This window comes from Panthera tigris, chromosome A3 (assembly GCF_018350195.1).
Source record: "Panthera tigris isolate Pti1 chromosome A3, P.tigris_Pti1_mat1.1, whole genome shotgun sequence".
Lineage (NCBI taxonomy): Eukaryota > Metazoa > Chordata > Mammalia > Carnivora > Felidae > Panthera > Panthera tigris.
This window is the reverse complement of record NC_056662.1, coordinates 123,356,425-123,380,577: the sequence shown is the minus strand read 5'-3', so window position 1 is coordinate 123,380,577 and position 24,153 is coordinate 123,356,425. Positions and strand designations below refer to the sequence as shown.

Below are 24,153 nucleotides of genomic sequence, written 5' to 3'. Positions count from 1 at the left end.
TTCCTGACTGGATGGCACAAAGATGCGTTTTTTAGAACTGTCTTAAATTAGTGGAATATCTGAGACACACTATAAGATCTTTGTAACAAAATATATGGCTCAAAAAGTCTTCACACTGGAAGGTAGCCCTGGAAGGGCTGGAAGGGAAGCCCTTCCCTGGAAGGGAAGCCCTGGATAGGTATGAAGTTTTTGAACATATATGTTTGGGCTGAAATGGGACTGGGTATCCTTGACTAGAGTATCTAAAAAGGGATATGTCTAGTCTTGGAAATCGGTTTTCAAGCTAAACTACTTATCAGGGTTGTTTGGAAGGCAAGAGGCATTGCCCACCATCTTCCTAAAAGTATGTACCCTTTCAAGTTTCCTTATTTTCTCAAGCAAGACTGAAACATATGTTGATTCAACTTTTACCAATATTAAATTACAGCATGTTTCCTCTTTTTTCATTACAGAAAAAAAGTTGCAATAAACTTCCTGTCTCTCTGTACCTCGTTTCACTTAGGAATTGCAACTATATTATTCTAGTGGAGAGATCAAACTTAGCCGGTACAAATGATAATCAATGAACTGCAAGGTAGTTTTGTATCATTAAACTAAACAATGCTTTACTTTGCAAAATTCCACAAGTACATTTAATGCTATCTTAAAAACAAAACAAAACAGTTTTCTGTAGTTGGAAAAGTTTATTTTTGTGACTGTGTTAATATTAACCTTGAAATGCCTGCCATCTACCATTATACTCCCGTATTTCTCTCCTGAAAGTTTCAGGAAACTTGCAGTGCTCCCACAGTTACCATAAGCAGACTTCGATCTGGGAATGATTACACTTGCATATGGATTTAACTTAGGACAGGAATAAGTTAGCACCTTCTTTTGACCTCTTTCTGAGAACAACATACAAACAGAATCCCGAAATGATGAGTATTTTACAGCAGCTGGCTTACACAGGTGGTAAGATGGGCTTCGACACATGACGGGTCTAGTCATTCAGCAAGTGTGAATTTTGGAAGTGAGCTTCTGCCAGTCTTATTATTAACTGGGAATTGAGTTGTTTTTATGAACTTCTAGCCTTGAGAACTTAAATGCTTTTTTGAAACAAATTCACTTATAATCTAGCTGAAAAATAAAATACTGTTTTTCTTGAATTTTTACATCCTTCAATGACTGGAAACAGCTGAAAGGCCTGGAGAGAGTGTCCTTCTGAGGCCCCAACCTCCTCCATTCAGCTAGTGAGGGTTTCCTTCTGGCTTCAAAATTTCAGTCTCTAGCCAAATGCTATTTTAGAAAAAGATGACCACTGTGGCTGTTAAGATAAACACAGATTTTCAAAAGTCTTCTCTCTGAGTGAAGCTACTATAGATCAATACTCTGAGAATACTTTTTGAAAGAACATATGTACATTTCATGCTTTAAGATAAGTGTATTGGGAGGTTCTAGAAATACAAATTAACACCGTGGCAAGTTTAAGTCAAAGTCTCAAAGCTTATAAAGACATTCTAAACCTGGGGTGGGGTATCTAAAATTTTACTTGTAGACTGTAGGCTCCCGGGCCCTGTATGCTGGCCACTCAGTAAGGGCGCTGCATTATACCCAGCAGATGCCACAGTTCAGCACTGACTATAAAGCTCTGGGTTAGCACAGCCCAACAGAAACATAAAGGCACAATGTAATTTAAAATTTTTTAGTAACTATACTAAAAAGCATAAAGGAATGGATGAAATTACTTTTAATAATCTATTTTATTTATTAATTCAGTGGTCTAAAATATTATCATTTCAACATGTACCCCTTTTGGGTACTAAGTTTCTGAAATCCAATGTGTATGTTACCCTCATTGCACATCTCCTTTCAGACCAGCCACAAGAAACCACATGTGGCTGGCAGCTATCCTATTTAGACAGTGCAGCTCTATCCTATTCAGGATGAACAGACAGACAAGTGATGCCATGGGAGTACCAGGGCCACCTAAATTCTAGGGTACTGAGACATATTCTAAACCATGGCACCCTCACAGTTTCAGGGTCTGGTGCTTCCAAATGTGTTCGTGTAAGACTCTAGCTAATTTGCAGCAGTAACTCCCAAGTACTAAATATTTCAATCTTGGCCTTTCTGCATCTGCTTGTATAGAAATCTGGTCTTGGTGTAAAAGCTGGACACTCCTACTCTAATGCACTGGGGAGTAAAGAAAGACAAGCTGAGTCAACAGGTCATAGTGATGTCAGTTCTTGTCCAGTGTTTTACTCACATGTTAATATAACTCATTTATTCTATAAATATTATTGAGAGTCTTCTCAGAATAAGGCCCTAGAGAGAAGCATTGATTATGAAAAAAAAACCCTAACAAAAACAGGTGGTAAACTATATTTAAGTATATATTTAAGTATGTAGTCAGCTTTACTTCCTTCCTACGCAACTTTTAGAACTGCCATATTTTAACTAGAAGTAGAACTCTGTATGAAATATACAAACCCTTGAGGTCTTACAGACTCTAACCAGTTCTAGCCCTTCATGCTCAGTAAACTTTGCTGCCCATCTACTTACTGCTTTGCAGCATTAAAGTGATTACCTTAGATAAATGTGCCCTTATGGTTTCGTTGTCTCTCTCCACCACTTTCATCATTTCTTGGCCTCCAAGGTAGACAACATTAGCTATATTAAAAAAAAAAAAAAAAGAGTCAAACACTTGGAATATGCAGAACAAACACACATGTCAAATGCACTGTATTTAATTCCTGTTCCCCCTTTTCCTTTCAGCAAGCACTACCTGATGTGAGATATCACTAGGCCAAGAGAGGCGTGTGAGTCAGGCAGTGTGCATGGCCTCCGGAAGCAAGAGCATGTCCCACAAAAGAACCTGTTCTTCTCACCTGCCTTTCTCAATAGCAACACACAGCAGTACGATGGCCTAATGTCAGACACCTCAGTAGATGGCGTGTAGTGCACCTGATCAGTGTGTTTTTATGATTTAAGGATTAGAAGCACAGACTTTCACAGATAAATCATGTATACCAGGGAAACTGCATGCAGTTACTAATGTGAAACTATCCTGACCCTTTTTTTTTTTTTTTTATATTAAAGATACAACTAAAAGGGTTTAAAGTCAAGGGGCGCCTGGGTGGCTCAGTTGGTAAAGCGTCTGACTTCGGCTCAGGTCATGATCTTACGGTTCGGTTCGTGGGTTTGAGCCCCACATCAGGCTGTGTTCTGATAGCTTGGAGCCTGAAGCCTGCTTCGGATTCTGTGTCTCCCTCTCCTCTCTCTCTCTGCCCCTCCCCTGCTCACACACTGTCTCTCAAAAATAAATAAATGTAAAAAAAAAAGGGTTTAAAGTCAATTTAAAGGCTAAACGTTTTTTTTTTTTTTAATTTTTTTTTTCAACGTTTTTTATTTATTTTTGGGACAGAGAGAGACAGAGCATGAACGGGGGAGGGGCAGAGAGAGAGGGGGACACAGAATCGGAAACAGGCTCCAGGCTCCGAGCCATCAGCCCAGAGCCCGACGCGGGGCTCGAACTCACAGACCGCGAGATCGTGACCTGGCTGAAGTCGGACGCTTAACCGACTGCGCTACCCAGGCGCCCCTAAAGGCTAAACGTTTTTAATGAGGGTTAGTCCCATTGTACTGACTGCATAATGAGCAAAACTGACCCTCTCCCTTTCAAGATGTCACACACCCGAGAAAGAAGAAAACAAGAGACAACATGAATTTATGCGGCTTTCTTGTACTACTATGAAAACTTTCATTCAATGCCGTGTTCCTTTTCATTTGATTGGTATTATTGTCACTTGGCTTTTTTTTTGTCATCACTGCCTGGTATATGTGTCCTTTTCTTTATTTTCAATCTTTTCTTATTTTGTTTTAAGTATGTCTCTTTAAATCACAGGCTTCTTTAAAAACATAATTTGAAAGTATCTCTTAAATAAAGGACTTAACATAGTCACATCTATTGATCTAAAGGATATTTGGTCTGACTCCTGTCATCCTGTTTTGTATATGCTTCACTTGCTTGTGATTTCTAACTCTTCTTTCCACACCCTTTCGTGTGAACGATGAGTTTTCTTTTCCTATTTATCTATTTAAAATTTATTTATTCATTTTAGTAATCTCCACACCCAGTGTGGGGCTTGAACTCACAACCTCAAGATCAAGAGTTGCATGCTCTTCTGAATGAGCCACCAGGCGCCCCTTTACTATCTTTTAAAAAGTTCTTTTCACTAATAGTCTGAATGCATAAATTCTGTTTTTATTCACTGAATGGTTAGCTGTACCTAAAATTTTGTAAAACGTATTTTTTTCCTACTGCGGTCTAGAATTAATGAGTGTCTATAATCTTTCCTTCCAATAAGGTGACTCTTAGCATCCCTGAACCTTCCTCATGCCTTCCTTCTACCCTGTCTCCTCTTAGGAGCTGTGGGTAATAAACTCTTATTCCAAAGGCAGTTGTTCTCCATATCTGTCATTTTGCCACAGCTGATTAAAACAAATTCTGGGCACATTTTCAAACAAGGCAGAGGTGGTATGGGGAGGTCAGTGTGGTGGTTTTGTAGGGCAGAGTAGTGGAGGGGGGGAGAGCTACTGAAGGAGGGGCTCCAGAGTCTGCAGAGGGTTCCTCTTCAGCTCCAGCTATGTACTGATTGGCACTATCATGTGAGACACCACCAGAAGCTGGGGAAAGAACCACTTGAAAGGATTTAGATGGAACAGTGTCCAAACTGGAAGTAGTTACTGTTCCTACCAGCCTAGCAGAAAAGTCTTGTAATTAATGGTGTATCGGGGCACCTGGGTAGCTCAGTCGGTTCCGTGCCCGACTTTGGCTCAGGTCATGATCTCACCGTTTGTGAGGCTGTGTTGGGCTCTGTGCTGACAGCTCAGAGTTTGGAGCCTGCTTCAGATTCTGTGTCCCCTCTGTCTCTGCCCCTCCCCTGCTTATGCTCTCTCGCTCTCTCTCTCAAAAATAAAAATAAAATAAACATTAAAAAAAGGTGTATCAACTAAAGAACTTGGAAAGGTTTTTTGCCTTGGTAGAGGGGTAAAATTAGCCCTAAACTAAATGCTGTTCTGTAAGCAACTAATAAAGCCTAAAAGCAAGAACAGAAAGGATCAAACTATTTCCAAGTAACATAACTGTCCCATAGCAAAGCTTAAGAACATCTACATAAATACAAAAATACCCAGCATCCAACAAAGTAAAATTAACAATGTAAAGCATCCCATAAAAAGTTATCAAGTATGCAAGGCAGGAAAATACAACCCAAGATAAGGAAAAAAATTAATAAAAACTGACCCAAAAGTGACAAAGATAATAAAATTGGTAAACATTCAAGAAATGGTGCTGGGAAAACTGGATATACACAATGCAAAAGAATGAGTTGGACCATTATCTCATACCATACACAAAAATTAATTAAAAATGGATCACAGTCCTAAATTTAACAACTAAATGTATAAAACTCTTACAAGGAAACATAGGAATAAATCTTTATGATCTCAGATTAGGTAATGAGTTCTAAGATATGACACTAAAAGCACAAGTGAGAAAAGGGAAAATAAACTGGTTTTCATAAAAATTAACACTGTGCTTTAAAGGACACTGTCAAGAAAAGTGAAAAGATAACCCATAGAATGAAAGAAAACTGTACATCTAATAAGGATCTAGTATCCAGAATATATAAAGAACTCTTACAATTTAACAGTAAAAAGACAAAAACTTGATTAAAAATGGGCAAAGGACTTAAACAGGCATTACTCTAAAGAAGATGTACAAATGGCCAATAAGCATGTAAAAAGATGCTCAACATCATTAGCCATCAATGAAATGCAATCAAAACTATGTGATACCACATCACACCTACCAGGATGCTACAAGAAAAAAGACAAACGAAAGTCAGTGTGGACAGGGATGCAGAGAAACTGAAACCCTCATACATTGTGGGTAGCACTGTAAATTGGTACATGCACCGTGGAAACAGTTGGACAGTTTCTCAGAATGTTAAATATGGAGTTACTGCATCTATCTAGCCATTCCAATTGTAGGTGTAAATAAACCCAAGAGACCTGAAAACAGAGGTCCACACAAAACTTTGTGGGAATATGTATAGCAGCATTGTTCGTGATAGCCCAAAAGTAGAAACAATGTGCATGGCCATCAAATGAGAAATGGAAAAGAAACATATGATACTGCCATACAATGGAATATTACTGAGCAATAATGAAGTACTAATACATGCTACAACATGAATGAACCGTGGACACATCATGCTAAATGAAAGAAGCAAGTCACAAAAGGCTATTATTATATTGTATATAATATACAATATATATTGTATACAATTATATTATTATACTGTATATTGTATACAATATATATTGTATATAATATTGTATATAATGTTGTATTGTATTATATTGTATATTGTATATATATTATTATATTGTATAATTCCTTTTATAATTAAATGTCCGTTATATATTGAGAAATACATTGAGAAATACATTGAGAAAATAGATTAGTGGTTGTCAGGGACTGGGGTAAGGGGGAAATGGTGAGTGATGGGCATGGGGATTCTTCTGAGGTGATGAAAATATTCTAAAGTCACATAGTTGTCATGGTTGCACTACTCTGAGAATATACTAAAAAAACAACAACAACACTGAATTGTGCACTTAAAAGGAGTGAGTTTTATGGCATTTTAATTACATCAAAATTAACCTATTTTAAAAAAATTGGTATTTGCAGATATTGAAAGTTCTATAACCTATACCATATATTTGAGAAGTGAGAAATATTGAACGTGTTAAATAGAATTATGGAAGATATAAGAAAGACCATATCAAACTTCTAGAGATGAAAAATACACTAGATGGGATAATAGCAGAGCAGACATCATTAAAAAAAAATTAGTGAATTGAAGACAGCAATAGAAACTATCCAAAGGGAAACACACAGAGAAAGAGAGTGGGGGAGAGGGGGACAGGGGCAAGAACAGAACATCAGTGAACCACAAGTGAACTTCAGAGTGGCATCATACACCATGTGATTGGAGTCTTTGAAGGAGGGAAGCACAGAAAAAAATATCTGAAAAAATATTAAAATATTAAAACCATAAACCTACAAATCCAAGAAGCTCAAAGAATCCCAAAGCACAAGAACCATGAAGAAAACTATATTAAAGTACCTAAGGAATTGCTTCAAACTAGTATAAAGAGAAAATCTTAAAAGTAGAGAAAAATGATACACAGTTGATCCTTCATCAACATGGGTTTGAATTGTGTGGGTCCACTTAAACATGGATTCTTTTTGATAAATACAGGACCGTACTGTAAATATATTTTCTCTTCCTTATGATTTTTTTTCTCTTACTTTATTGTGATAATAGAGTATATAATACATGTAATACACAAAATATGTGTTAACTGTTTATGTTATCTGTAAGGCTTCTGCTCAACAGGCTATTAATAGTTAAGTGTTTGGGGAGTCAAAAGTTATACACAGATTTTTGACTGCATGGGGGGTTGGCGCCCCTATTCCCCACATTGTTTAAGGGTCAACCATCTTACTTACGGAGGAACCAAAACTTAAAATGACAGCAGATTTCTTCTTGAAATGATGTAACTAGGAGACAGTGGAGGAATACTTTTAAAGTAATGAAAGAAAAAAAAAGCCTGCCAATCTAGAATTTTATAGTTAATGAAAATAGCTTTCAGACATACAAAAACTGAAAGAATTAACTACCAGTGGAAGTAAAAGAAATGTTACGAGAAATACTTGGAGCAAAAAGATGATATCTGATGGAGATTGTATCTGCACAAGAACATCAGATGGGGCGCCTGGGTGGCTCAGTTGGTTAAGCGTCTGACTCTTGATTTTGGCTCAGATCATGATCTCAGGGTTCATGAGTTCAAGCCCCATGTCAGGCTATGTGCTGGAGATGCAGAGCCTGCTTGGGATTCTCTCTCTCCTTAAAAAAAAGAGAAATAGTTATTATGTGGGTAAATTTAAAATACAATTTTTATTTATACCTCTTTGTAAGACAACTGACTGTTTAAAGAGAAAATAGTAATACCATATCAAAGAAGTAAAATATATGACAACAATATCACAAATGCTAGGAGGGAGAAAAGGCTTATTACTGTTGTTAAGTTTCTTATGGTATACTTCAATGGTAAGTCATTTGAAGACTGTAAAAGTTAAAAATGTTGATTGTAAATCCTAAAGCAACCACTGAAACAGCAAAACAAAGAATGACTAATAAGCCAATGCAGGAGATAAAATGAAAGCATAAAATATCCAATTAACTCATAGGAAGGTAGAAAAAAGCAAAATTGGAACAAAGAACATAGGAGACAAATAGAAAATATATATCAAGATTACAGATTTAAGCCCAGCTCTATTCACAACTACATTAAATACAAATTGTCTCAACATTCAAATCAAAAGGCAAAGTAGGTAAGAAACCAAGATTCAACTATTTGCTGCCTGTAAGAAATGGATCTTAATATAAAGACATAAATAAACTAAAAGTTAAAAAACAGAAATAAATCATGCTAACATTAGTCAAAAGAAAAGTAGAATGACTATATCAATATCAGACAAAATGGATTTCAGAGCCAATAATACTACCAGAGATAAAGAGGGTGATTCTGTAGTGATAAAGTGTCAATTCATCAGGAATAAATAAAAGTCCTAAATGTTTATGCACCTGGTATGTTTGAACTTCAAGTACATGAAGTAAAAACTAACAGAAATTCAAAAAGGAACTGACAAATCCACAAATATAGTCAGAGATTTCAATACTCATCTTCTAATAATTAATTTTTTAAAGTTTATTTATTTTGAGAGAGAGAGCGAGAGAGCGAGAGCGAGCATGAGCAGGGAGGGGCAGAGAGAGAGGGAGAGGGAGAGAATCCCAAATAGGCTCCACATTGTCAGTGCGGAGGCTGATGGGGGGCTCTAACTTACAAACTGTGAGACCATGACTTGAGCTGAAACTGAGAGTCGGATGCTTAACTGATTGGGCCACCCAGGCACCCTGATATCTTCTAATAACTGACAGAACAGTTAGAGAGGAAAATCAGTAAAGATACAGAAAAGGACACCATCAATCAACCTGACCAAAGTGACATCTATAGAACAGTCTACCCAATGAGAACAGAATATACATTCTTTTTAAGTATCCATAGAGCATTTCCCTAGTTAAGTCATATCCTGGTCCATAAAACATGTATCAGTCCGTTAAAACAAAATCATACAAAATACACTCTCTGGCCATAATGGAACCAAATTAGAAATCAATAACAGAAAGATATCTGGAAAATCTCCAAATATCTAGAAATGAAGTAACACATTTCTAAATAACCCCTGGGTCAAAGAGGAAATCTAAAGGGAAATAAAAGAGCATTGTGAAGTGAATAAAAAGAAAAACACAACATATCAAAATTTGTGCGACATGACCACAGCAGTATTTAGAGAGAAGTTTATAAAGCACCAAAAACCCAGTTTATAAATGGAAAAAGATCTCAAATAAATGACCTCTGTTCCACTGTAAGAAACCAGAAAAAGAAAATTAACTTCAAAGTAGGCAGGATAAATAAGAATGTTCATAGCAGAAATTAATTAAATAGAAGCCAGAAAAACAGTTGGGAAAATAAATGACACCAAGAATAAGTTCAGTAAAACTGATGAACCTTGAGCCAGACTGATCAGGAAAAAACAACATGTGGGAAGACATAAGACATAAAACATTACTAAATATCAGGAAAGAAAAGTGACATCCTATAGATTTTACAGATGCCAAAAAAGATAATCAAGGTAATTTTATGGACAACTTTATGCTGGGAAATTCAACAACTTAGATAAAAACGTACAAAATCTACAACAAAGACAAAAGTTTTAAGCTTACTTGAAAATAGATAACCTGAAAAGTCTTATATCATGGAAATTAAATTTGTAATTTAAAGCCTTTTCACAAAGAAAACCCCAGGGCACGAGGACTTCATTAGTCCACTCTACCAAATATTTAAGGAAGAAATAATGTTGATTCTACACAAACTCTTCCATATATCCTACACATATGTGGATACTGGATTTCTGACAGAGGTAGTATTGAAGAGCAGCAGAAAATAGGTGGTCTGTGGCAGGCAGAATTCTAAATTGAAACAAATAATCCTTGCCCTCCCGGAATCCACTCCCTTTTGAGTGTGGGTGGAACCTGTAAATCTGATGACATATTACCCCCATGACTGGGTTACGTTACAGAGCAGAGATGACTTTAAGGGTGATTATCCTGGTGGGCCCAACCTAATCACATAAGTCCTTCAAAATCTGAGTTTTCCTCTGGCTGGTGGGAGAAGAGGTAGTTAGAGATTCAAAGTGCTAAAAGGATTAGAGGTACCATTGCTGGTTTGAAGATGGAGCATGTAGACAGGAATGGAAAGTGATCTCTAGGAGCTGAGAGGGACCCCCGGCTCACAGTAAGCAAGAGAATGGGGACCTCAGTCATAAAGCCACACAAACCAGACTTTTCCAACAACCTGAATGAGCTCTGAAGTGGATTTCTGGATGTGCAGGGCCATTAGGGAGGTTTCTGAGATCCAGGCAATGGTGACTCTTGAGATGAGTGGGAGTTATATGGGAGTTTGCTTTGGGATAATTCACGGGAGGTAAAAACATTTATGTTTTAATCACTTTTCTGTAGTGTCATTCCTCAATTAGAAACAACTTAAAAATCTGAATAACTTGGTAAGGAATTTTATATTTCTAAAAGTAAAGTTTTTATCAGGGAATGTATCTCACCCTACCTTTTTTTCCATTTTTCCTCCTGATAATTTCTCATCTAAGTATACTTTTTTTATTTTTTAAGAAAGTAACATACCAGCTTCCTTTCCTGTAATTGCTCCAAGGAAGCCATTTTTTTTTCATTCCTCAGAAATGCTCATAACACAACACAGTGGTCAGAAATAATAATACCAAATGGACATGTAATTTCCTAAGGGGAAAACACATTTCTCTTGGCAATGACTGTCAACAGCATTCCTGGAAACCCAGCAGAATTCAGAGTTTCAAGCACCACAGTGAAGGAAATATCCAGAAGTAGGAGTAATGGAAACAAAAACATGAAGGAAAGAGAATGATTTCGGAGAGTGTGAGTTGTTTATTTTTTTTTCCATTACAAATCTAAATACAGGTGTAAAAAAACTCGCCAAGGAGTCCGATACTCTATTTTATTTGCTACCATATCTTCTGAACCTGCTTAGTGTTCAAGTGTCACTACAGGCCTTCACGTTGCAGGAGAGTGGCTAATGGAACAAAAGGAGTGGGGGCCGGCGCTGGAGGGACCAGTGGGACTTGCATCTCACAGGCCAGACTAAGCGTCACTAAGCGCTTCCAAGTACACGTAATATACGACAGAACACTGCCTTCTGCTGACCTCAGTTACCTGTACTGATGTGATTTTTCATCTTTCTGGAAAAATCCCAACTCATCTTCATGTCTGAATTCATTTGTCTTCTCTTCCCTTCCTTACTTAGGTAGAACTGATTTCTCCTTTATTGGTACTACTCATGTCCTGTGGTTATTCTCATGACAGCCCTAATGGTGATGTATTAAAATTCTTCCATGCTGGAAGTTAACTTAAAGGCAGGAGCTATATTTCATTTATTACTCTTTCCAGTGCTTATCTGAGTATTTGGTTCATGGCAGGTGTCAGCGAGGGTTGTTAAATGAAATGGGAAGGGACTGAGCTGGTGTTGGTTTTTTTGGGGGGGATGGGGGGTGGTGAGAGGAAAAACCTGCTGCTTTCCTTGAAGCGGTGCAAGAGCTGATGTCTGGCCACAATGGAGGCCAGAAGTGGAGGCAGAAGCACACTGACACCGGTGAGCCCGGCGGGGAGGTAGTGGTATAAGACTGGGACAAATCACTCCAGGCGCGGGGACAGTCTAAGAGCTTCTGCTGAGACTGGCCGAAAATTAGGCCTCATAAAGCACTGGTCTCAGCAGTGGGGGACAATGCAGAGGTAAGTAAACCCACAATTAATGATACAACAGGAAGTTTGGGGGAGATGCATACATAGTTGTCTGAAGTAGAGCTTGGGCACTGGAAGCCAAGTTGTCCTGCTGTTGTGGTGGCAGGTGGCCCAGGGCCACTAGTAGGGCTCCACAGAATGCTTCAGTTCGTTTGATGTTGCCATTATACTGATGATTATAACTATCCATTTAGTCTGCAAACAGATCATCTTATTTCTGTGACACTAAGTTCACCAAAGTGAAAACCACAACTGAAGGTATTTTTTTTAGAAAAAATAATACAGCTTTTTAGAGTGGCAGATTATATATATATGTTTCTTTAGAAAAACATAGTAAAACCTTCATTGAATGATTTAATTCTAAACCAGAGATGATATTCTAGTGTTGTATCCAATCAACTTTTGTCCTAAATCTTAATACTGACTACACACACACACACACACACACACACACACACACACACACACACACACACAACTTCTCCTTCATGCTGCATTTTAGGCTAAACTTCCGTTAATTAGTAAAGCTATAGTTGCCTTCTATAAATAGATTTTTCTAAGCTACACACATAAATGAGAGGAGAGGTAACAAAGGAGTCTGATTTTGTCTTATTCAAAAAATTATTCTGATTGGATTAAAAATATTTTGAGAAGAAATTTGATTCCGTAATAAAGCTTATGTTTCAGTTCATTGAAAAGTTCATTTCATATCATTATACATGTTTTAAAAAGCTATTTCCATATAGATCAAGTAAAGGAAAGATAATGAAAGTTTTTGTTTGTTTGTTTTTTGTTTCGATTTTTACAAGAATGTATGCAACAAAATAACATAACCTACCAGGAATGACCTTTGTCTCTGCACTGTTTTTCTAGTTAGGTAACTGAGAGGAATTAAAACATCCATTTGGCCTAATGAAAAGACCCCAGAATATTTTTTAAAGTTAAATATCTTGACCTGTGATACTGCTAAGCTAAAATATATTTGCTTTCAGCTTTGATCGGGAAATCCAATTTAGCTGTCTCAGTGAAAAGCCTATGTCTAATGAAATAGAAGAACATCTATTGTAAAGAAAATATGTAGTAGCAAACATTCCAGAATTAAAGTAAAAAACCTCATATATTTTCTTTGAAAACAACACTTAAAACAATTTAATTATGTAAATTCATCTGATGGACACTGTGGTAAAGTTTATAAAGTATGGTAATTGAATTAGGGCTACTCTTTGAATGATGGATAGGAAGTGGTTTTACTCACTCAGTTTGGTGAAGGAGGCTAATACACAGAATCTCAGCCTACAGGAAGGGCCGTCTTTGCCAAAAGGGCAACAGCATTTGAAATACTTGAATATTTTGGTTCCTTGAATTTTTCAGACCTTACTACAACAAAAAAATATGTGTATAAACTAAAGGATACAGAAAATCAGTTTCTATCTAGATAGGGCAGGATTTATTATCCACTACTTGGACTAGCAAACTTCCTCCGTTTGTTTCTGTAAGATTTCTACTAAAGCACAGACATTACATAATGTGCAAATACTGCAAGCCCTCCTAAAAGTCAAGCTGGCATGTTCAAGGTCACTCTTTGGATGACAGGAAAGCCAGAGAAACAGGTCTACAGAGGATGTCACAGATTGCACAGACTCTGAGAATGATCTTGGAGCTGGTCTTCCTTTGTCTTGATAAACCCTCTCTTTGGGTAACCTAAAAATCATGCTGCTGATTCAAGTGGCTGGTCTGAATACTGATTACATTTACCATTCATGGGATATAAGCTTGGAAGAAGTCCACTAATCACCTGCAAAAGCCAGGGTCTTATTAGTATGGGTATTTCTCAGCTGGGACCTTCTTCCTTTTGTAGTAAGCAAGGTAATAGGAATTGCCTAAAGGATTGCCAGGGCAAGCCCAGGCAAAACAGCTTCTATGGTACTTGTTGCAAGAGGAGGCAAGGGTGATATGAGACCCAAAGGGGATAGGTAGGAAGAGACTGGCTAGCATGATTAAAATGCTTGGTTAAGGATCAGCCTAGGATCACTACTATGAGACTTAACTAAAACCCAAGTAGACAATGAACCAAGAACCCAAAGAAGAAAGATGAGTAATTTTTACCTGCTTTCCCTTTACCCAAAGTTACACAGATTGAGTGAGTAATGGGGAAAAAAAGAGACCGCCAAAGTACTGCTTACATGGACATCAGAAGGCCTGATCTAGAACAAAGAGAACAGAACATCAGAGAAGGAAGGATGTCTGAAATAGGAGAGCTATGTTCCAAAAGTATGTTTGCACGTTAGTTATTTGGAACAGAGATGAAGGAAGGCAGCTGAGGGCTCAGTCTGCTTTAGAGTCTAATTTGCACATAGTGTAACTCTACAGGGGTTGTTGTGTGAAAAAGGAATCCCAGGGCTCCCCAGGCAGCAATGTGGCTAGAAGGTTCTGGTTGCCTTGAGTCTGGGAGGATAGTGTGTCACGTCCAAACTATCTTGTTCCTGAATGCCTGCACTTGGGGCCACTGAAAGATGCAGCAGGAGGTCAATCACTATAGCTGAAAGGAAGATTCCTTTCTCTGAAGTGCAGCTTATACAGCCTACTTCTCTAAAAGGGTGCTTATAACTCTGGTAGAGAAAAATTGGAAAACATCTTTAATTATCTTTTGGTTAAAAACATTAAATACTTGACTATATATCATATGTGTTACATAGTTACTAAATGTATATAGAAAAACAAATAAAACTTTTGTATACTCCGTGTCCTGGTTTGAGTTTAGAACATATTTCTATTTTTTTTTTTAAATGTTTATTCATTTTTGAGAAAGAGAGAGAGACAGAGAGACAGAACACAAGCAGGGTAGTGGCAGAGAGAGACACAGAATCTGAAGTAGGCTCCAGGCTCTGAGCTGTTAGCACAGAGCCCAATGTGGGGCTCAAACTCACGAACCATGAGATCATGACCTGAGCCCAAGTGGGACGCTTAACTGACTGAGCCACCCCTGGAACATATTTCTAAAGAGGTATAAGAAAAGGCACCCCTGGAACATATTTCTAAGGAGGTATAAGAAAAGCACAGGTAGCTGTCTACCTAATGCCTATCAGAAACTCATGTTTTGGGTGAAGTGTTCTATAAATGTCTATTAAGTCCTGCTGGGTGAACACTGTGGTTGAATTCTTCTACATCCTTGCTAATTTTCTGTTTTGTTCTATCAACTATTGAGAGAGGTGTGCTTAAGTATCCAACAATAATCGTGTATTTGTCCATTATTTCTTTCAATTCTATTGGTTTTTGCTTCATATATTTTGTAGCTGTCTTGTTTGGTGCACACATGTTTAGGATTGCTGCCTTCTGTCTTCTTGGTAGACTAAACCTTTTATTATTATTGTGCAATGTCCCTCTCTGTCCCTGGTAATTTTTTTTTTGTTCTGAAGTCTACTTTATCTGATATTAATACAGTCATTCCTTATTCCTCTTGATTATTGTTTACATGATGTATCTTTGCCCATTCTTTTACTTTCAATCTATGTATATATAATTATACTTGAACTAGGTTGTCTGAAGATAGCATATACTTAGGTAATGCTTTTTAATCCATGTTGTCAATCTTTGTCTTTTAATTGGTGTATTTTTTCCATTTACATTTAATGTAATTATTGGTATGTTAGAGCTTGTATGCCATTTTATTATTTGTTTTCTATTTGTCAAGGTTTTTTGTTTGCCGTGTTCCCTAATATGCAGGGGTTTTAGCACTTAGTAGGAAAAGCAGGGAAAAGTACACCTATACCATCCTCCTGGAAGCAGAATTCCTTGGAGAAAAATGGAGTCCCTAACTGGAAAATGCTTTTTATAGTTCCCTCTATAGGGTAAAAAGAAAAATACCAAAGGGGGAAAAACTGTAAAGAAAAATAAAATGATTTATTGAAGTAAATGTGGAGTAATTTTATACATGTTTGCCAGAATTTCACGTAACTTCCATTTTGGTTTCAAATAATTTCCAAAGTGTACTGTTCCTTTAGAGATCATCTAGTCTCACCTTTGTTTTGAACAATGACTGAGGGCCAGACAGGGGAAGGGACTAAACTGAAGTCACAGAGTAAGTCTGGACCAAAACGAGTAAGCAAAACCAAAGCAAAACCAAAATGAGAATTGAGCATTTCTGACTTGCAGTCAATACTATTTTCACTTAGGCCATCTCTTTCTCTTCTATAATATGAGGGAAGGATAAAGGGCTGGACCTTATCCTTCTTTAAGGGACTTCTCCAACTTCAATCTTTGGTGATTTTTATAACTGTCCTTATTTTTGCTTCCTTTCTTCCTATCTCATCTTCTTCCATTGCTATGCTAAGGCTGTAATAAAGAATGGACATTGGGGAAAGTATGGAGCAGACAAAAATCCATAAAAATACAGAAAATATATTGAACTTGTACTTGTAATGATTGCTTCTTGCTACATATTTGGAAAAATAACCTTGTATAATCAATCTGTAGCTGTACAACAGGGCTGTGACTTGTTCCTGGATTCATTATGTACATGACTGTGTGGTGCTCTTAACACAGGTGAACACGGTAAACTTTCTTCAGGAGTCTTGCCATTATGATTAACTGGGGCAGAAAGACAATAGTAGCAACTATGGTAAAAGGAAGCTTAGCACAGTGGTAGACAGTCAAAGTTTAAACACTACCCACTAGTTGTGTGACTGTGCCAATCATGTAACTTCTCTGTACCTCAGTATCTTCATCTGTAAAACAGGGACAGTAAAATACCCAAACCTGATTAGTTTTGAGAACTACAAATAAAAGCTTAGAACGGTGCCATTAGCTGCTGCTGCTGCAACTGTTGTTATATCATTCGTTGGAGGCTTATTATAAATAAAATCTTATATAGACACATTGCATATATTATCATATTTAATTCTGCAATAACCTCTTGAGGTATAGATTAAAAAGGATTATATTATTATGAAAATAATTTATAAGCATTCTATGAATTAGTATTAACCTACAAAGGTAGATTACATTTAAAAACAAAGGTTGAAGGCAAAAGATAAAGTAGCAAATGTTCCCTGGCACATTCAGAAAATATACTCAGCACAATACCCAGTGTTGTATTACCATGACTATTATTTATTACTTTTATCATTTAAACTCCTCCAAAAACATTTAAAGAGGAAAAATAAAAGCATAGCCTGTTCCCTCTATGGGAATATTTGGCCTGGTTTCCTTGGCTGGTTTCTGTTAATTTCTCACACCGGACTAACAGGGCACACGCTAGACTCCTGCAAATATTCCTTCCCACCATCTGGCAGCAAGAGGGGAGAATCAGAAGGGTAAGGTTTACAATGAAAGCTTGATGAAATTAAAATTAAAGCTTCTATTTCTATTTTTATTTTATGTCTGTTTTTAAGCTTTGGGGCTCGATATTCATGGACTGTCTGAGGTTGTTCTCTTACTACTTTCTGATACAAGAATAAACATAAACCTTTTAAAATGTGCTTACCAAGGCAGAATGGTTCCAATATATTCAGGACCGAAAATTCGTACTGCACGTTCATCATTTGAAGGCCAATTCTTGTTATCAGGGACCTGATTTTCTCAGGCCATGGTTTAAGTAAAAGGTAGCCAAAAACATAGAGAGCATATCGAAGCCAGCACAGAAGTGGAGTGGCGATCCTGCCGTTTGGTGACTCAGATAGTCGCTCGATTGTTGGAAAAAGCAGAAAGGAGCGAATTATCTACAATAAAAAACATACTTTGATGAGAAGTTTCTTAAGGGATAACCCGCTGTTTTACTGTTTCTTTTGTATAGTACTGACAAATGACTGGGTTTCAGAATATGACTGAAGATCTGTTCTAAATGAGAAGAATCACCATATGCTGTCTTCTCAGTGCACAAACAATCTGGGGAGCATAGAAGGATGTCCCTTGAGTTATTGGGGTTAATTTTCAGGGCGAGGAGCAAATCAGATTCCTAGATAACTTCCTGATTGTGACAGCAATTCACAATCCCTTTGAAGGATTGCCGAAATTAGGAATTCATATACCATTTGTTATACCACCTCGACTGACTAATGATAACAGAAGAAAGTAGAGCTACATAATGAACTGTTTCTTTTATTTTTAAAATTTTTTAATGTTTTTTTATTTTTGACAGAGAGAGAGAGAGAGAGAGAGAGAGAATGTGCGAATGGGGGAGGAGCAGAGAGAGAGGGAGACACAGAACCTGAAGCAGGCTCCAGGCTCCGAGCTGTCAGCACAGAGCCTGATGTTGGGCTTGGACTCACAAACCATGAGATCGTGACCTGAGCTGGAGTTGGATGCTTAACCGACTGAGACACCCAGGTGCCCCTAAAGAACTCTGTTTCTAAGGGCACCTGGGTGGCTCAGTGGGTTAAGCATCTGACTTTGGCTCAAGTTGTGAATTCATGGTTCATGAGTTTGAGCCCTGCATTAGCCTCTGAGCTAACAGTGTGGAGCATGCTTGGGCTTCTCTCTCTCTCTCTCTCTCTCTCTCTCTCTCCCTCCCTCCCTCCCTCCCTCCCTCCCTCTTTCTGCCCCTCTCCTGCTCACTCTCTCAAAATAAATAAATAAATACACTTTATTTTTTTTTTAAAATATTTATTTATTTTTGAGAGCAAAAGCATGAGCAGGGGAGGGGCAGAGAGAGAGAGGGAGACATAGGATCTGAAGCAGGGTTCAGGCTCCACGTCTGTCAGCACAGAGTCCAACATGGTGCCCGAACCCACAAACAGTGAGATCATGACCTGAGCTGAAGTTAGGACACTCAGTCAACTGAGCCACCCAGCCACCCCAAAATAAATAAACTTAAAAAAAAAATTATGTGTCTAGTCAGCATTTCTTTTACTGATTATATTTGGGGATAGTTCACTTTTTGAAACACTCCTCTATTCCTTACTGTTACCGATAAAAGATAATCTTTAACAGGACCAAATACATTTCTAACAAATGATTTAACCTTAATAAAGTGCAGGCTAGAAACAAGCAAAGCTAGAAATCTCTACATACACAGGAGAATGTTTAAGGACAAAAATATAATTCAACTGAATTCATCAGGATGTCAAGAAATACATTTTAATAATACTCCACAAGAAAGGAGCATTGCTAAAACATTTTACATTTACCATTACGTACTACCAATATTTTAAAAATTAATGAAAATAATTTCTATGGGGGATCAGAAAAGGCAAATAGTTAAGCACAGTCCCTATTAACAATACAGTAATATAAATGAAATAGATCACCAGTATTAACAGAGTGTAGAACAGGAAACGAGAATGGACACAATAGTTTTACTTTTTTTAAAAAAAAGTTTCAGCTAAATATAAGATACATACAGAAAAGCATATAAAATATGAATATGCAATTTAATAAATAATGTATAAAATGAACAGCTATGTGGCTCCAGAAGCAAAACACTGACAGCATGACATCTTCTAATCCCAACTCCTACCTCTCCTCACATCTTAGGTTACTTCTATCCTGACTTCCTTACTTTGCTTTATATCAATACTTATCATTCCTTAATACTATAATCACTTCCTTATTTTGCTTTACATTAATACTTATTGTCCTGTTATAGACTGAAGTGTCTCTCCCAAATTCATAAGTTGAAGCCCTAACTCCCACTGTGATTATATGTAGAGATAGGTAATTAAGGTTAAATGAGGTCACAGGGTGCGGCTCTGATAGATAGGATTAGTATCCTTATAAGGAGACTGACCAGAGAGCTCATTCTCTCTTCCCAGGCACACTCAAAGAAGAGGTCTGCTGAACACACAAGGAGAAGGTGGCTATCTACCAGCCAGGACGTCTCACCAGAAACTGTCCATGCTGGCAGGCTGATCTTGGATTTCCAGCCAGCAGAACTGCGAGAAAATAAATGTCAGTTGTTTAAGCCACCTGGTCTACAGTATTTTCTTATGGCAGTTTGAGCAGACTAATACATATTTCTTAACACTATAGTTTAATTTTGTGTGTTAATGAACTTTACATAAATACAATCATGTAGTATGTTTTTGTGTTTTACTTCTCTCAACACTGTTTGTAAGATTCATTCATGTTGATATATGCAGCAATAGCTTATTAGCTTTGCTATATAGTTTTCCACTGCATAAACATATTGCTATTTATTTTATCTGATAGATATCTGGGTTGTTTTCAGTGCAGAGGTATTACAAACATGCTGCTAGGAACATTTTTATATGTGTCTTTTGATGCATGTATGTATGTTATTTCTGTTGATGACAAAGTACAACTTCTATGTCATATGGTATGCATAAGTTCAGCTTTAGTAGATGATTCCAAATGATTTTCATGCCAACAGACATGAGAGTTCATATTGTTACAAATCCACACTACATTTGGTACTGGCAAACTTTGTAATTTCAACTACCCTGACATATTTTCACTATGACCTTTTTTTCTCTGATGACCAGTAAGGTTGAACAGCTTTTATGTGTTTACTGGACATTGTCTATATCTCCTGAAGTGCTTATTCAAGTCTCTTGCACCCTTTTCTATTAGGCTGTCTGCCATTTTCTCTTCTTGATTTGTAGGTGTTTTTGCGTGTGTTTTGTTTTTGTTTTTTAATTCTACATTCTAGTCCTTTGTCACATTGCAGTCCTTGGCTTGCCTGTTCATCTCTTATTTTTTTCTCAATGGACCTAATTTCTTAAGTTTGATGCAGTTGAATTTAAGTCTTTTATACTTACTGTTTTTGGTGCTTAGTTCTTTTTTAAAAAATTTAAAAAAAAATTGTATTTGAGAGAGGCAGTGAGTGAGCAGGGGAGAGGGAGAGGGAGAGGGAGAAAGAGAGAATCTCAAGCAGGCTCTGCACTCAGCACAGAGCCTAATGTGGGGCTCCATCCCACAACCCTGGGATCATGACGTGAGCCGAAATCAGAGTTGGATGCTCAGCCGAATGAGCTACTCAGGTGCCTCTCTTTATGCCTAGTTCAAAAAATTCTTGTCCAACCTCATATCATGCAGATACTACTTTTTTCATTCAAAATGCTTTTTTTAGAAATTAGGTAATGCTACCTCTGAGCTGTTCTACAATGTATGTTTAAGCCTCTGGTTGTGTTCAACTACAGCTGTGGGTGTGTTCCTTTGATTTCAGGTATCAGTAACTCGCCATTTCCCTTTTGTATTTACATTCCTCCTTCTGGATGAACTGAATGCACTTTTCCTGGTAGGGGCTGACAGTAAAGGTGGGTTTTTGTGGAGTCTTTTTCATTCTCTACCATTGACAGTCCTTTTCCATAGCAACATTGGGTGACATTAACCAAATGCTCAAGTTGATCTTTAATTTGAACTAATATATGGTCTATTAGTGTCTCTCTTACTAATAGAGAATAGGGATTTTTTTAAAAAAGGTTTATTTATTTTAAAAGAGAGAGGGACAGAGAGAGAGAAAGAGAGAGAGGAAGAGAGAGCTCCAGAGGGAGAGAGAGAGAATCCCAAGCAGGCTCCAGGCTGTAAGCGCAGAGCCCAACACGGGGCTGGATCTAACAAACTGTGAGAGCATGACCTGAGCTGAAATCAAGAGTCAGGAGCTTAACTGACTGAGCCAGCCAGGTGCCCCAAGAACAGGGATTTGAAGGTGCAACCATGGAGGACTCTTTTCTTTCTAATCATCGTTCTTGTTTTTCCTTGGTCATATCTGTCAGCTGAGTGCTCAGCCATTTCCTATAGTCTTTTCCTTTTCTCTCAACAGTAGCTGAGATATTTCTTTTTTGCTCATAATAATTTACCTCTACTATGTCTTCTCCTCTGTCACATAAATAAGAATGTACTATTCCTTGTGGCCTTGGTGGTGAATAAAAGACATTCTTTGGGAGCAGGGAGCCACAGTCTTTTCAGATGATTTTTTAAATGCTGCATTGGCAACAATACATGCAAATGCTCAACAGGCATTTGGAATGAATGCAGGGTCTCAGCTAGAATTTGGGAATTTCTGCCACCTTAGCATCTTCTTAAGTACAAAGCAGAAAAGAAGCTAAATGGATTGTGTGTATTTAATAAAGGCACTCATGGGGACTTGTGATGTAGATGATCTGGGCTCCAAAACGTCAGAGATGATCCAGAATCCTCCAGTCAGAGCCAGCTGCCTGTACTGCAATGGGTTTATACAAAGATTATATACAAAGATTCACATAAAGGTTATGGGATCTCTGTGAAGTCTGACTAACCGAGAAAAGTCAGCTAAAAGAATCCTCCCTGGATGCCATTTTCAGTGTGAACTCCAACTCCGTGTATTCAAACACAGACAGGAATGAGATCAGCTCTAGAATCCCAGGACTTTTCTGACACTTGGTCTTCTTCCTCCCCCTGCCACTTAGCCCTCCTCCCACTGGGCTACAGCCTTCCTGATTCAGCAGTAACCACCATGGGGTGAAGACCAGGGTAAGCAGGGTGTGAAAGCGCCAGCATGAGGCCTCTTCTGTTGCAGGAGGCACCTGTAAAGAATCCAATAGCTTTCCAACATCTCCAAGCCCTTGAACAGACCTCCCTGTTCTTGTATTCGGTGAACAGTTGTATGTCGCTACTTCACCTTTGCCTTTCTGCCCAAAGACATCCTTCAGGACCGTGGCCAGAGGCTCAAAGTCAAGTGTGACTGCTGTCTCTCTTAGAGATATGGAATATACCCTCAGACTGGCAAAATTAAAGAAGTCTAACAACACCAAGTATTAAAGATGTGGATCAACAAGAACACTTACACAGCATGGCATTAACTATTAGACTTTCCTCCTCTGTTTCTCAAAGTACATGTTCTTTAGGGGGTGTCTAGAACTGACACAGAAAGTACATTGTTAGTATTTTGTTGAACACTAGAAGTTTAAATCGGGGATCTGACACTTCGCTTGGGTAGCAAGCAGCATGCTTTAAGAGTCCAAGAGTAGAAATGATGAGCTCTCTCAGCGACTGGAGTGGTGTTACAATTAGCCATCGATTTTACACATGCAAACTCAGAAGTCTTTTCCCTCTCTTTTGGGTAGTTCTAACATCATGAGTCCTTTTATTCCTGTTAAGTGCTACCAATGTTCTATTGGACTTAACCAGACTCGAGAAATTCTAACAGAGTGGATTTATGCAAAGCAATCTTTGGTGCTGGGAGAGGCAGGTTTCTCACTGCCCTGCTGAGGCCTCCCAGCTGAAGGATCATGAAGGAGCTACTTGCCCCAACCACAGGAAGTCTTCTCCCTCGAGGCTGCAAGCAGGTGTGTCAGCAGCTGCGGTGGCCACAAAGGGAAAGATGAAGGAACTGACTTCTTGGCTTCAGCTGGCCTCTCGTTGGCCAGTCTCACCAGGAGCTATAGGAACACGCCATGCTGAGAAAGCCAGGCTGGCTACAGTCCTCAGTCACGGCAGGCTCCCCAGCAGCCAGCATTCTTTAATAGCTTCTCCAAAAACTCTGTGGTCTAGTCATCCACATTTAGGTTCATAATCTACCTGAAACTGATTGTCATGTGTGCTGTGAAATATGGGTCTAATTTAATTTCTTTCCATATGGAAACTCGATTGTCCCAGCATTATTAACTGAAAAGGCTGCCCCTTCCCCGCTTTTCTGCAGCGACACTCCTGTTGTGAATCCTGTGTAGATGTGAATGGGTCCTTTTCAGGGCTCTCTGACCTGGCCTACTAATCTAACTCTGGGCCAATAGCACAATGTCTTATCTACTAAAACCTTCACAATATCTTGATATTTGGTAGAAGAAGTTAAACCCCACCTTGTTGTTCTTCAAAAATGCCTTGGGTATTTTTGGCTCTCTGCAGTTCCATACACATTTTGGAGCTGCCTATTCAGGTTCCACGAACATCTCATTGAGATTCTGATTGTATTCAATTTATAAATTGAGGAGAAGTAATATCTTTACAATACTGAGCTTTCCAACCCATGAACATGGGATAGTTCTCCTTTTATGTGTCTCTGAAAATGTTTTAGACATTTTACATATAGTCATCTTGCACAACTTTGTCAGAGTATTAGGTACTTATATTTTTATGCTATTGTAAATAGGATATTTAAAAAAATTCATTTTCTAAGTGGTTGTTGCTTATATATATGATATAAATAATATTTACATGTTGATTTTCTGTCCAGCAAACTTTAAAGTCCCTTATTGGTTCT

General features: G+C 37.9%; 1 protein-coding gene across 6 annotated transcripts in view; it reads right to left on the bottom strand.

Moving 5' to 3' along the window:
- Positions 1–24,153, bottom strand: part of LDAH (lipid droplet associated hydrolase) — a 116,831-nt gene that overhangs the window by 17,193 nt on the left and 75,485 nt on the right. For 4 of the 6 annotated variants that reach the window (XM_007080722.3, XM_042982428.1, XM_042982426.1 and 1 more), the window contains 2 exons: positions 17,503–17,737; positions 2,567–2,649 (listed from right to left, as the gene is read on the bottom strand). In XM_007080722.3, the coding sequence (XP_007080784.1) occupies positions 2,567–2,649; positions 17,503–17,737 (318 nt within the window). Of the gene's footprint in view, positions 1–136; positions 1,304–2,566; positions 2,650–17,502; positions 17,738–24,153 lie in introns of those variants that run through there. The other 2 variants (XM_042982429.1, XR_006215983.1) reach the window with 2 other exon arrangements.